The sequence below is a fragment of the Clarias gariepinus genome, chromosome 2, assembly GCF_024256425.1.
Source record: "Clarias gariepinus isolate MV-2021 ecotype Netherlands chromosome 2, CGAR_prim_01v2, whole genome shotgun sequence".
NCBI lineage: Eukaryota > Metazoa > Chordata > Actinopteri > Siluriformes > Clariidae > Clarias > Clarias gariepinus.
The window spans coordinates 23,824,071-23,837,676 of NC_071101.1; the positions used below are offsets into that span (position 1 = coordinate 23,824,071).

At 36.0% G+C, this 13,606-nt stretch overlaps 1 protein-coding gene across 3 annotated transcripts; it reads left to right on the plus strand.

Moving 5' to 3' along the window:
* The first annotated feature begins 368 nt into the window (after positions 1-368).
* stra6 (signaling receptor and transporter of retinol STRA6) lies at positions 369-13,153 on the plus strand. 3 transcript variants are annotated; one of them, XM_053476047.1, is made up of 19 exons: positions 369-454; positions 575-784; positions 914-1,000; positions 1,642-1,708; positions 2,258-2,340; positions 2,497-2,630; positions 3,102-3,268; positions 3,613-3,738; positions 4,266-4,336; positions 6,697-6,773; positions 6,845-6,906; positions 7,009-7,171; positions 7,680-7,755; positions 8,114-8,247; positions 8,622-8,739; positions 8,961-9,062; positions 9,631-9,794; positions 11,027-11,164; positions 12,465-13,153. In XM_053476047.1, the coding sequence occupies exons 3-19, from the start codon at positions 918-920 to the stop codon at positions 12,716-12,718; spliced, it is 2,019 nt and encodes a 672-aa protein (XP_053332022.1). In that variant the 5' UTR covers positions 369-454; positions 575-784; positions 914-917; the 3' UTR covers positions 12,719-13,153. The 3 variants fall into 3 exon arrangements, with proteins under 3 accessions (XP_053332022.1, XP_053332012.1, XP_053332028.1); XM_053476037.1 differs by having other exon boundaries at positions 437-454; positions 552-784; XM_053476053.1 differs by lacking the exons at positions 369-454; positions 2,258-2,340; positions 2,497-2,630 and having other exon boundaries at positions 552-784.
* The last annotated feature ends 453 nt before the right edge of the window (positions 13,154-13,606 follow it).

Genomic DNA, 13,606 nt, shown 5'->3' on the forward strand with positions numbered 1-13,606 from the left:
AAAGTAACAGAATATTTATGCTTGTGTCATTCATAAAAATTGTTTATGGCATTTAAGGCAATAATATACACTGTAAAACAAAATTTAATTAACTGATTGTCTTATCTATGTTTATCTATAAAGTTAGAATGAAGTTATGATGGCCATCCAAATGAGGCCAATCCACAATTTGTATGTGCTGTACAGTGTGTATGTGTGGACAGTGTTATTATTACTTGTCTGTATTACTTTCTTATGACTCATTAGGAATCTTCACAGCACGATAGCTCTACTCATATGTATTTCCCTGTTATCTCAGTGGAAAATGGAAATGAATTAATACACCACACCTCCTCAGCCATTGCCATCACACACACACCTACTGCTCAGTGTTTTATAAAATTCCTGTGCGTCTGATACTCTTCATGTTGGCCGCTCAGACGGCAGCCCACCCCTGGAAGGTTACCTAATCTCAGTAAGCCACAGGTGGCAGGGTAGACTGGCTGTCCTTTATTTGCATTGTTGTTCTCTTTATTTTCATATTTTCATTACTCCTTTTTCTTTGTCTTTAGTTTCTTCTCTTGTCGTTTTCAAGTCGTCCAGTGTGGTAGTCATCTAAATCTGAAAATTGGGGCCTGCTTACAGCATTTTTCACAGCTCCTTGCTACAGCAGGATTGGAGCACCTGAACAGAGAGAGAGAGAGAGAGAGAGAGAGAGAGAGAGAAAGTGAAGGAGAGAGAGGCCACAGAGAACACAGGACTTCACAATACCAAAGTTTCAAAGGAGTTTTTTTTCTTGCACAACGTAAGTTAACTGAAGAAAAATGTTGTGTGCCTAAAGAAAGAGGGACTAGGAACATAACCCACGCTTCCTGAATTCCTGGATTCTTTTTATATATACAGTGAACTGATTTATCTGTTGTGGTCATTACAGGATAATGAGTGCAGAACCTACAAAGGAAGACTATTATGAATATCAAGATTTTTATGATAACGCTGTACCCACCAAGCCACCTGCAGAGTAAGTAGTTTCTTTTAGTTACCAGTGTTTTTCTGCACCTTTTTATTTTTTTATGAAATGTCAACTTTGCTGTACATTTTATTAAATAATGATTATGAGTTATAATAAAATAGACAGGATAAATAAAACAGGATCCTGTTTGTCTTACATCAGCCTTTATTACTACTGTCTATACATGTATCAGTTACAGCAGTGGCAAAAAATCACATGTTAAATGCTGTGGGAAAACATCCTGCAATTTGCATTTCCGTTTCAGACCTATGACCTAATTTCCTGTTACTACGTTAAGGAATATACTGTTTGATTTACATTTTTAATAGGAGACTCTAGATATTGGTGGTGTATATACAGGTTGTTACACATTGGTTTTATATTGAAAATTCATAGTATATAAATTATATATTCACAGTCTATGTATTTGTACATGGGTTCTTTTGCTTTAGTTCAATTTATTCTTTATTCCTAAACTAATATTCATAAACTAATATTGTTTAGTAGTAGTTTACTGCTTAATTGAGACTTCAATCAGTTAAAGTTTAGGATGTCTAAGAGGAAAGGGAGATTTACTCCACAGTGTTTTGTGTGAACAACTTGTATCACAACAGCTTATGATAAATACTCCGTTTATGTAAAATTTTCAGAGTTATCCCACCATGTGACTCAAAAGCTGATGAAAGTCTCTACCACATATGCATTACTGTCATATCGGTGAGTCTCGTCTGAGATAAACTCTGATCCTTCACATTCACACAACATAATTTTATTGAGTTATACTATCTTCATGCTTGTGTTTGATGCCTTTTTTCATTTTTGCTTCTAGCATTTTGTTGTGTGGTCAGCCAAATGATGTAAAATCTAAAAGGAAACAGAAAAAAAGTTTATCGCATGCTGTGCTTCCTACTAGCTCACAGTTAGGTCACAGTCATTATTCTAGCATATTTGATGTTTATAAATGTGATTGTGTGGTAGGGTCAGGCCAACCCCCAGCATGGTTTTAAGGCCCTGAATAGTCCTAAAGCTGCAATAGGTCGTAGCAGGTCAGTGATCCCAGACCTGCATTCATTGAACTTTATAAATGGAAGACAGGGCTACAAAACATGACCTTGTTTTGAAGAGGAGGCTGTTTCCTTTTCCTCTAATGAGGGTCTGCCATTTATTTGAACTGGGAAGTAATAGAACATTGGGTTCAAAAGGTGGGTTATGGTTGGATTTTGGCAGGGATAAACTGCTCAAGATTTTCCTATTTATCTATCAAAGTTTGTCATCATGCTGATCCTAGTGGTGTTGGCAAGGCGGCAGAAAATTGTAGACAGTCTAAAAGAAGTTCCAACTTTACTCAGGTGAGCCCAGAATGATTTTCACCTCAACATCTTTAATCACAGCTAATGTTTCTTAATTTACACAGCACTTAAAACTGTTGTTAATTAATCGAACCACAGTGTTGGTTCATTTCATTAATAATTGCATGTATGACTCGATTTTTTTTCTTTCTCAAGCCCTGTGAATTTTTTAAACCATACACAGCACAAAGCTTTGTCTGTGCCTGTGTTTGGGATCCTTTTCTGCCGGCTTGTTGGTCTGGTTCTATCCCCCAGCCCACTGCCCTTTACCAGGGACACACAATACAAAGGTATGTTGATTCTTTCATGTGGAAATAAACAGATGCCCGGTTTCTTCATATTTTAATATTAATACAATATTTATACAACAAACAGTGTAAATTTAAATTAACTTTCTGTTACAGTTTGAGACCACCAAGGTAGTTGTAAAACATGACTGGTAATAATGATATGAACCAGAGGCGAAGTGAGTCATTCCTCCACTGGAACTATCAAATGAGCTTTATTTCTTCACAAAATGGCTTTTATCCAAAAACAGGCTCTATTCATACAGAAGGATGAATAATGGCTTCTTATCTGACTCATTGAACTGTTGCACTGATACTCATAGTATTGTCCTGAACATATTGTTGACTTTTTTCCCCAATAAGTTTAGTAAATGTGTAACTTGTCCCAAAGATGACAAATGCACCATAGTTTTTGTGAGAAACTGCCAAACTAATGATTTTTTTTTTACTGTTACCTATCCTTGACTTTCTTAGAGTATTGGATGATCCTTGCTCTCTTCTACTACCCTGCTTTGTACTACCCCTTGCTGGCCTGTGGCACCCTGCACATCACGGCCGGCTATGTGCTGGGAAGCATGTTGTCGTGGACACATTTTGGCATCCTCATCTGGCATAAAGTCGACTGCCCCAAAACACTACAGGTTTTCACTCTCAGTTGGTATTTGTATTGTTAATAGTTGGATTGAAATTATTATCTACTGCATACTATACTATGTAAGATGTTTATCTGACACAGTGAAGTGAATCTCAGGTTAGGTACACCTACAAAGTGATCAGATGTGTGTGTTCAGATTTTCTTTCCAATACTTGTTTCAGATTAATCTGAAAACTGTCAAATTCAGACAGACAGAGAATAAATTCCTGTTAACAGTTAATCAGCAATTTGCTTAATAAAAATTATGATGCATTTGAAAAGCTCGAACAATTCTAAGCCCAAGATATGAAAAAGATGCTGATGTTATTTTTGCTACATGTTTTTTTACAGCTATACAAGTACCACGCCCTGTTGAGTAGCCTGCCAGAAATTGCCTGTTTGGCATTTCTCAGTTTCCAGTATCCTCTTCTCTTGTTCAAGAGCTTTAAAGGAACAGAGAAAAGCAATCCCTTTGAGGTGAGTGTGTGCCGTGCCAATGATGTGCAAATGGGCTGAGATGAGACTGAGAGTTGTGGGATTAATAAACTTGTCAGGCATATTTGAGGCCTAGAATTTGTCATGGTGCCATTTAAGCTGTTTAGAAAAAGTAAGATTCGTGACTGACCGTGCACACGTGAGAATTTTTTTTAAATCAAAAATAATAAAGCTTAATTATCAAACACAACGCAGAGTGTAAAACTGTGTGTAATATCCACAATGTCATTCCACTGCCTAATCATATTAAGCAGCTTTCTGGGATTGGGTTCTGGTCTGTGGCAGAATAGATTACACAAGCATTGTGTTATTTTTCCACTGAGACAGAACAATGGTGCTCTTATTTGGCTATACTCTGTAAAAATGCATGGGCCAGGGTGGAATTGGGGCAAGGATCTCAATCACCTTTTCAATTAAAACTCCTGTCTATTTTTGTGTTTATATTTATAAGTTTGGATTGCAATGCACATGAGTTAAATTAGTTCTAGCAGTTTTATTTTGTCTTACAGGACCTACAGAGCAGCTACTACACAGACTATGTAAAGAATCTCCTCAAAAAGAAGAAACAATCTCAAGCCAGGTTAGATGGTGTGGATTGAGCAATATTTTCTGTTATCTAACTTGTATCTATAATCACAAATATGATGAAAATAGGATTAAAAGGAAATTGACAAATTGACATAGCATGAATACAAATGAACCATCTTTGCTAAGATATATCAGCTAATAAAATATTTACAGTGCAACAAAATTTCTCAAACCTTTTTTTTTGTTTAAATGTGACCTAGATCTCATTTTTGCCTAAGCTGTATAAATGAAAAAGTCTGTTTTTGTGATCTTAGACCTGCAAAATTTCTTTTCTCTATACCTATAATTCATGTGTGTAGGTTTTTTGTATGTGTTTTTTGTGTTTACTGCACATATAACAGCTGGATTCTTTTACATCTTTTAGCGGCATAATATCCATTTTATATATATATATATATATATATAATACACACACACACACTCACCTTAAGGATTATTAGGAACACCTGTTAAATTTCTCATTAATGCAAGTATCTAATCAACCAATCACATGGCAGTTGCTTTAATGCATTTAGGGGTGTGGTCCTGGTCAAGACAATCTCCTGAACTCCAAACTGAATGTCAGAATGGGAATTTTGATTATTTTACAATCTGCTCAGTTACTGGGATTTTCACGCACAACCATTTCTAGGGTTTACAAAGAATGGTGTGAAAAGGGAAAAACGTCCAGTATGTGGCAGTACTGTGGGCGAAAATGCCTTGTTGATGCTAGAGGTCAGAGGGGAATGGGCCGACTGATTCAAGAGCAACTTTGACTGAAATAACCACTCGTTACAACCAAGGTATGCAGCAAAGCATTTGTGAAGCCACAACACGCACAACCTTGAGGCGGATGGGCTACAACAGCAGAAGACCCTATCGGGTACCACTCATCTCCACTACAAATAGGAAAAAGAGGCTACAATTTGCACGAGCTCACCAAAATTGGACTGGAAAAATGTTGCCTGGTCTGATAAGTCTCGATTTCTGTTGAGACATTCAAATGGTAGAGTCAGAGCTTGGCGTAAACAGGGGTAGCTCAGTGGTTAAGGCATTGGACTACGGTTCGGAAGATCCCAGGTTCAAACCCCGCAACCACCAAGTTGCCGCTGTTGGGCCCTTGAGCAAGGCCCTTAACCCTCAACTGCTCAGATGTGTAATAAGATAAAAAAAAAAAAAAAAATGTAAGTCGCTCTGGATAAGAGCGTCTGCCAAATGCCTAAATGTAAATGTAAATGTAAACAGAATGAGAACATGGATCCATCATGCCTTGTTACCACTATGCAGGCTGGTGGTGGTGTAATGGTGTGGGGGATGTTTTCTTGGCACACTTTAGGCCCCTTAGTGCTAATTGGGCATGGTTTAAATGCCACGGGCTACCTGAGCATTGTTTCTGACCATGTCTATCCCTTTATGACCACCATGTACCCATCCTCTGATGGCTACTTTCAGCAGGATAATGCACCATGTCACAAAGCTCGAATCATTTCAAATTGGTTTCTTGAACATGACAATGAGTTCACTGTACTAAAATGGCCCCCACAGTCACCAGATCTCAACCCAATAGAGCATCTTTGGGATGTGGTGGAACGGGAGCTACGTGCCCTGGATGTGCATCCCACAAATCTCCATCAACTGCAAGATGCTATCCTATTAATATGGGCCAACATTTCTAAAGAATGCTCTCAGCACCTTGTTGACTCAATGCCACGTAGAATTAAGGCAGTTCTGAAGGCGAAAGGGGGTCAAACACCATATTAGTATGGTGTTCCTAATAATCCTTTAGGTGAGTGTATGCACCTTTACCTTAATCCAGCTGTTCCATAAATCAACTTAGGACAATATATGAAATCTGATTGTGGGGTGCGATTTCAGTCATACAAGTTAGCAAAATTGTGGTTATTATACAAGAGATTAGTGTCTTAATTCCATGATTGTGCAAATGAAAATGAAATGTGTTTAAGATAAAGCAATGTTCTTTTGAGCAAAAAGTATTGTGTTCAATGCACGCTGCATTAAAAAAATACTAAGAGAAACAAAAGAATGAGTAGAATATTGCAAAAGTCTGTTTGGACTGATGATCAATAACTTGGTCACAAACTCAAATGGCAAGTGTTTATGCAGAGGATCTGAGAGGGAAAAAAATCTGTTGGCAAATGGGAGTAGGAATAAAAAAAAAATATAATAATATATACTACTACTACTAATAATAATAATAATAATAATAATAATAATATATGCAGTCAGTTGATTATTCATTTCTTGTTGTGCATGAATTCTGTTTTAAAAAAATGAAGCTAGAAATGTGGTGAATGTGATCATTTCGACTAAAGAATTGCATTTTTTTAATTTTTTGTTTTTGCTCTGTTTTAGTTCAAGCAGTTCCAAACCCAAGCTGGCTGAAAGAATCACTTACATATTTAAGTCTTACATTTACACACCTAAAGATGGTAAATGACACTTTTTATGTATGCTAGCATTCAGTGATAATGTCTGTTTGTCATAATTTGTTCTTTTGCAGTTTTTAGGTTTCCTCTGAAGTTAGTCATCTCTCTGGTTGTGGCATTTATAGCTCTTTATCAGGTTTGTGTCTTTGTAACTCCTGAGTAAAGACATTAAAATTGTTTCCTGCAATATTACTACAAGCATCAATATACTGTATGCTGTTTGCCCATGTTCTATCAGATGGCTCTCTTGCTGGTTATTGGAGTAGTGCCCACCCTCCAGATTGCCCGAAAAGGAGTGAACGAAGACATTGCATTTCTTCTGGCCGGTTTTAACATTATTTTGTCAAATGATAGGAAAGAGGTGGTTAAGATAGTAATGTACTACATGTGGTGTGTGGAAGGTGAGTTCAGATACATTCTATTTTTTTCATAAAACCAAAATAAACAACATTTAGCAGATTGTTTCTATATGCATAATGTTTGTAAAATTTCACAAATTCCTTACTTTTCATTTTTGATATTTGTTATTATTGCTTATGTAAGCTGCATAGTGTAACTGAGATTTCACTCAGGATATGCTCTCATTGACTCAGAAGTTTTTTTGTGCTTAGTAGAAGAAGCTGCCTGCAATCTAATTATATTAAGCTGCAAGAAATATTACCTAGAGGCATGTAATACACCCACTGCTAGGCATATAGATCCGCTGTCACTCTGTTCCTTATGTACACCTGTGTAAATCTATACTATGTGCACAAAAACATGCATGAGCCTACATCCACAAATTACGATTTTAGAATAGTGATGGAGTCAGCAGAGCAGACTGACGGACCATATCAGAGCTTACTTGCTAATCAGTCAGCAGTGAAAAGTGCTGAGAGTGTGGTCTGTGTGTTTTTTTTGTTTTTTCAGTGTGCTATATTTCAGCAGTAACCCTGACCTGCCTGGTTAATTTGGTCATGTTTATGAGATCCATGGTCCTACACAGGTATGGCTGAAATGCACAGAATGGTTAACCATCCACAGAAATGTTTTTTTTTTTCTCACACATTAACGCGTATCCCTCTTTCTATATGTCTCTCTGTCATTTTCCTCCTCTACACATACAGAGAAAGAAAGAGAGAATAACTAATAGTGGAATGTATTGTATTCTCAATGATAAAAATTACTGCTAGTGGGAGCTGCCTTTGTTTGACCCTGATTTACAAACTACTAGCTGAAAATAATGGGTTCCTTAAATTGAGTCTGTTTTAATTATTTCTTTCAAATTGCTTCATGCATCATTATTATATTCCTCACACATTAGGACTCTCTTAACTCCCAAAATTACATATTTTTGAATTTAGGTCCAATCTGAGAGGGCTGTACCGAGGAGATATCTACAAAGTGTATAACTGCCAAAGAAACATAAGGCCATCACGTCCTGCCCTGGTGTGCTGGATGGGCTACACCAGCTACCAAGCTGCATTTATTTGTCTGGGTAAATTTAACTCTTTTAAATAAGCATTGTTTTTTCATTTTCCAGTGGGAAATACCATGTTATTTTAATTTTATAGCCATTTAGACTCTAAATTTTTTGTATTAATAAAAAAATATAAATTTCATGTTAAACGCTTAAATCTTAACTTATTATTTATTATTTATCAGTAATAGAGCATTTTTTTGCATTAATTATAATTATTCAGTAAATACTGGAGAGCTAGTTTGAAAGATGCATATTTACTAGATTGAGAAAATGAAGTCTAGAACTGGAGTTTGAGCAGGATTTCCATTTGTATTCACTATAATAATCTGTATTTAATATGTGTTGGGGCATGTATTCCATATTAACTTTCTTTGTCTGTTCTCATTAAGGCATGGTCATTCAGACTCTTGTGTTCTTCATTTGCTTTCTATTTGCTGTGTTCCTCATCATCATTCCCATTTTATATGGAAAGAATCTTGTGGTCTTCCACATCATTGGCAGAATGTGGTGAGTGCATTGACATCACTGCTGATTAGGATGATTATATTACCTCATCATAGTGCTGGTCACTGACCTATTAGTTTCTTCTGCCTCCTCATTGTGTCCAGGGTCATGACACTATCACAAAGTACACTTCACCGTCTCACATCTTAATCCATAAACTCCTGCATTTAAAGAAGTGCTACTTAAAAAAATCCTCTTTTGTGTGTGTGTGTCTCTATATCCAGGCCTTTCTGGTTGACGCTGTCATTGACTGTGCTTATCCAACACCTTACATCCAGGTTCTTCTTCATTAAAAAGGAAGCTGGAACACAAGATCTTACTAACAGGTACTGCTTTTCATGCCCAGTGTGAAATATCATAGCTTTTAGTTACTGTAGATATATGGCCATTTTATAACTATTACACTAAAGTATTAACTTTATATATATTATCAACATTGTTTGAAACCATATTTATTGTGTTAGTGTTAAATTGTCTTAAATCCAAATGTGAATTGTTTTCGACAAGTTTATGCTACAAGCATTCCTAACCTGTTGTCAATTTATGTGTTTTGAATTAGTTTTAAATAATACATGTGATTTGCATGAAGCATTTATTAAAATTACACCAATGCTATTGTTAGCTGTTTAGCATACAGTATACTGGCTATAGATCACAACGTACTCTGCAATAGAAAAACTTTTAATCACACTTTGGTGTAATTATACAAATTTGATGTAATGTAATGTACATATTGGATAAAATTCAATTTAATTAATTTTTTTAATAAAATTAGTTTGTGAAAGTCTTTAAAATTATTGCATTTGATTGGACAATATCTGCACTTACCCTATATTGGGAGAAGGTCAATTATATTTATCTTTTAAAATTAAATGTTTTTCCCGGTGTCTGTAGGAGGGGACTCTTCCTTCTGACTTACATATTCTTTCCAGTCAATGTACTGGTGGGTGTGTTATTGGGAATTTGGAGGTTGGTTGTCACAGCTCTTTTTAACATTGGCCATTTGGGCCGCATGGACATCAGCCTGCTCAACCGCAGTGTGGAAGCTTTTGACTCAGGTAAATCGAATTGCATTAGTAACCTAGCTCAGTTAGAGACGAGCTTGTTTTTCATTGACAAAACATTGGACAAAGACATGGCCTCCTTACACATCCAGCCAGTCCAGCTGCAGGCAAATGTTGTTGAATTTTTTGAAAACATCTGTTGGAATGTCAGCAGCATTAGTGGTTGCATTTTCTGTATGATTTCTCAAATGACATCATCTAATTTGTCTGTCTTGGCTTTCCAGACCTACTGTAGGGTGTTCAGCAATGGACTCGGTTGTTCTAAATCTTTGAATATCATGGAAATTATATTCTTGGCAATTCCAAAGCATGTCTGATTGTGTTGCACCAAATTAAGGCATTTCATTGGCCCTTTCACTCTCTGCTACCATCATCAAAATGGAGCATAAGAGTGTAAAGATAAAGTGCACAACCAGAATGTTTTCCTCACTTTTAATACCAAGACATGTCAAATGGGTATAATCACATAGCATATGTGCATAGCATGTGCACAGTGCAACTTATAAAGATGTGAGTTAGGTTAGCCCTTATAAAGTAATAATATGTAATGATGGCAATCCGACATTTCCTGTGTTCTTAATGAAACAAGACAATTATAATTCTGAATTTTTTTTCAGGTTTTTGTAAGAGTAGAAATTTGTTCAATGTTTACAGTGCAACATATCTTTTGTCAGTGAGTATATGATGAAAAATGTTATAAGTTTGCTCTCTTCAAGCATGTCAAAGTCCCCATTCATGTTGACCAGCTCCCAAACCAAATAAATATGAATACCAACAAAATGTGTTCAACATGCTCTCTACCATAATTAAAACTTAAATTAAGAAAATAACTCTTGATAATGTATATCCCTTCAATACATTTCCAGAAACTTGTAGAATATATACCAGAAGCTTCTGGCACATTAACATCCCTGAAACATTGTATATTGTTTCTTATTTTGATTTTTCCACCAATCTGTATATATGGTGTACATTTTCTGCAAAACTATGACACCTGTCATGATTCTTAAATATGTAAGCTTTAAAAGCTGTATGATACTTCTATCTTGCCCTGACAGTGATTGCTAAATAATCTTTAAGTCTGACCTAAGATGAATGCTCTGCACAGTTGGAGAGCAGACATATCAAAAGTGCAGACAGAATTGCCACTAGACACAATAGTATATGATAGTCTGTAGATTGCTTTTTCCCCGATTCAACTCATGCACCATTCTGTTGCTCTGCAGGATATCGCTGCTATGCTCATTATTTAAAGATTGAGGTCAGTCAGTCTCACCCAGTCATGAAGGCCTTCTGCAGTTTGTTATTACAGTGTCCAAGCAAGGACAAAGCCACTGGAGATGCATTACGTAATGCAGAGGAAGGTTGGTGACAATACAATTCCTATGTGTTCCTTGTATAATGTATTACATCTAATGTGTCTCTATGCAACTAAATCAACTTGTACTCATTACATTGGACAAAAAAAAATAATAATAATTATAAACATAGACACTAAGGAATGCTGTTTCTAAGCCAGCTTTGTTTTTCACTATACAGTAATGAAATCCACTACACAGTTAAAAAAAAATGCTTTCTTTTTTTAATCATATGTGTTTCATGAACTAGTCCACAATTTCTCTGTTATAGGATGGTGTCTAATTGATCCATGGTGGACAAATGTTAGCCCTGTGCACAAGCGAAGCCACGTGTCTATGCATTAGTTTTCTCCTATAGGCCATCCAGGCTGTATTTCTAGGCAGTTGGCCAGCTTTGTTCAAAACATAATTAATTCATCAAATTGTCTTGCACACAGCAGGCGAGCATATCTATCCTGATTAAATTTGTGAGTATAAATTGGGCCATAATGTTCAATGAGTCTCTCTGGCCTCGCTGTTGCTCTCAATCAGACCCGTTGCAGACAAAGGACCCAAGACTCAAGACACCCAACCTCTGCTGAAAAGTACCGCATCTAGATGAAATTTTACTTCCTTTTTCTTAAACTGTTTGCATCAGGCAAGGTAGAAACATCCTTGCAATTTTCACTTCTTAAAAATCAAAGGAAAAGTGTGTCATAGAGCTAGTCGCCTTCAAAGAAGTTAAATTCTCAGAGAAAGCAGATGAATGAGTGCACCATCTGTGAAAAACACAGGTCTGATTAATTGCTCTTGCTCTTTTAATTCCTAGACATATACAAACCACTTAGCATCCCAAAATGGACATATTTATTGTGCGTCTTTGTATTTAGATTACAGTCCAAATTCCCCTAACTCCTGTTGAACAAGGTTCTATTGTGTATCAGAGATTAGCATTAGGTTGGTGGATTACACAGATGGACCATTCTAATTGACTGTTTTATATTTATGCAACCCAGAGGGCTTGCATGGTAATGGCAGGCTCAATATGGCCCAAATGCCATCTCAAAAGATTCCATTATAGCGGGTTTTATGCAGCATTGTGCTGATGAGTCTCATTCACTATGTAGACTACATTACATTTTATAATGCATGACTTTTGTGTAAGCCCTTTTGTGAAAAAAAGGAAGAAATATTTTTCTGATTTATCCCCAGTAATGTTTTCCATTTTTTCCCCCAAAATGAATAACCTTTGGATTGCTCCTTTTTTGTAACACATCTATAGGTGAACTGTTGTTGGGTATTACAGTACCTGTCTGTTTTGCTGCAGGAATTCAACTGGTTTCACAGGACAAGAAACAGCACAAGGTGCCCAGCATTAAGCGAGCACGTGGACACTGGCATCTCATATACACACTAGTTAATAATCCATCCTTGGTGGGATCTAGGAAGCACTTTCAGCGGCAATGCTCAGAGAATATCTTGAACGGGACCCTCAATCGGAGCTCCAAAAAAGGCAGCAAAAAGAAGAGTGGCACCACAGCAGCCAGCAAAGAAGGAGAAGGACCTGCAACTAAAGACTGAGACTGATAACGATACATTTTCTGTCTGCCTTTATTATATTATATTAGAACTAGAGAGATGAGAATAATATTATTGCTATTGCTTTATTTTAAAATAAACTTTGTCTCACATAAATGTTCTTATAGGCTACCATATAGTGCCTCAGGCAGGAGGATAGACTGTTTCCCTTTTTAAATGGAAAGCTACACTCTTTCTTTGTGTGTTTTAAATGGTTGTTTGTTTTTTTTTCATTTGGTAAACTTTTTACAGTGGTACTGAACTCCCAAAATAAATACTTGTGCAACGTTATATTTGCTATTTAAGTATGATATACGACGTTTTAATTTCTAAGTTTTTTTCATGCTGATTATGATTCTTTTGTTTGAAGATGTAACGATTAATACGATAGAGTGTCATCTATTTTAGTGGATTAAATACGTTTACAGTCATGCAAAATTAGATTGAGAAAAAAATGTTTCCTGACAGATTTAAAGTAAATTATGACCGGTTTTTTTTTTTTAATAATTTGTTTGCAATTTAAAAGAATTTGCAAAAAGAAAGAAAAAGAGAAAGAAAGAAAGAAATGCTGTGAGGCTGTGCACATCTTTAAAATGTATGTTTTTCATTAAGGATGTTTAGACCACTGATGCTTTGCTTTGGGTGATCATGTGTTAGTTTGAAATGGTCTGAAATGAGCAAATGTTAAACAGTATTTTTCTTTTAGTCTTAAACAAAGAAAGGCATATCGCGCTGTGACATGTAAATGCGCTAAAAGGATGGGCGGAAAGTTAATTACCTATTGGTGTGAAGTAATTAATGATTAAAAAAATGCATATATATATAAATTAATATATGAATAAATAAAACTGATAAAAAAATCTAAAATTATAGGTTAATGTATAATTTTAA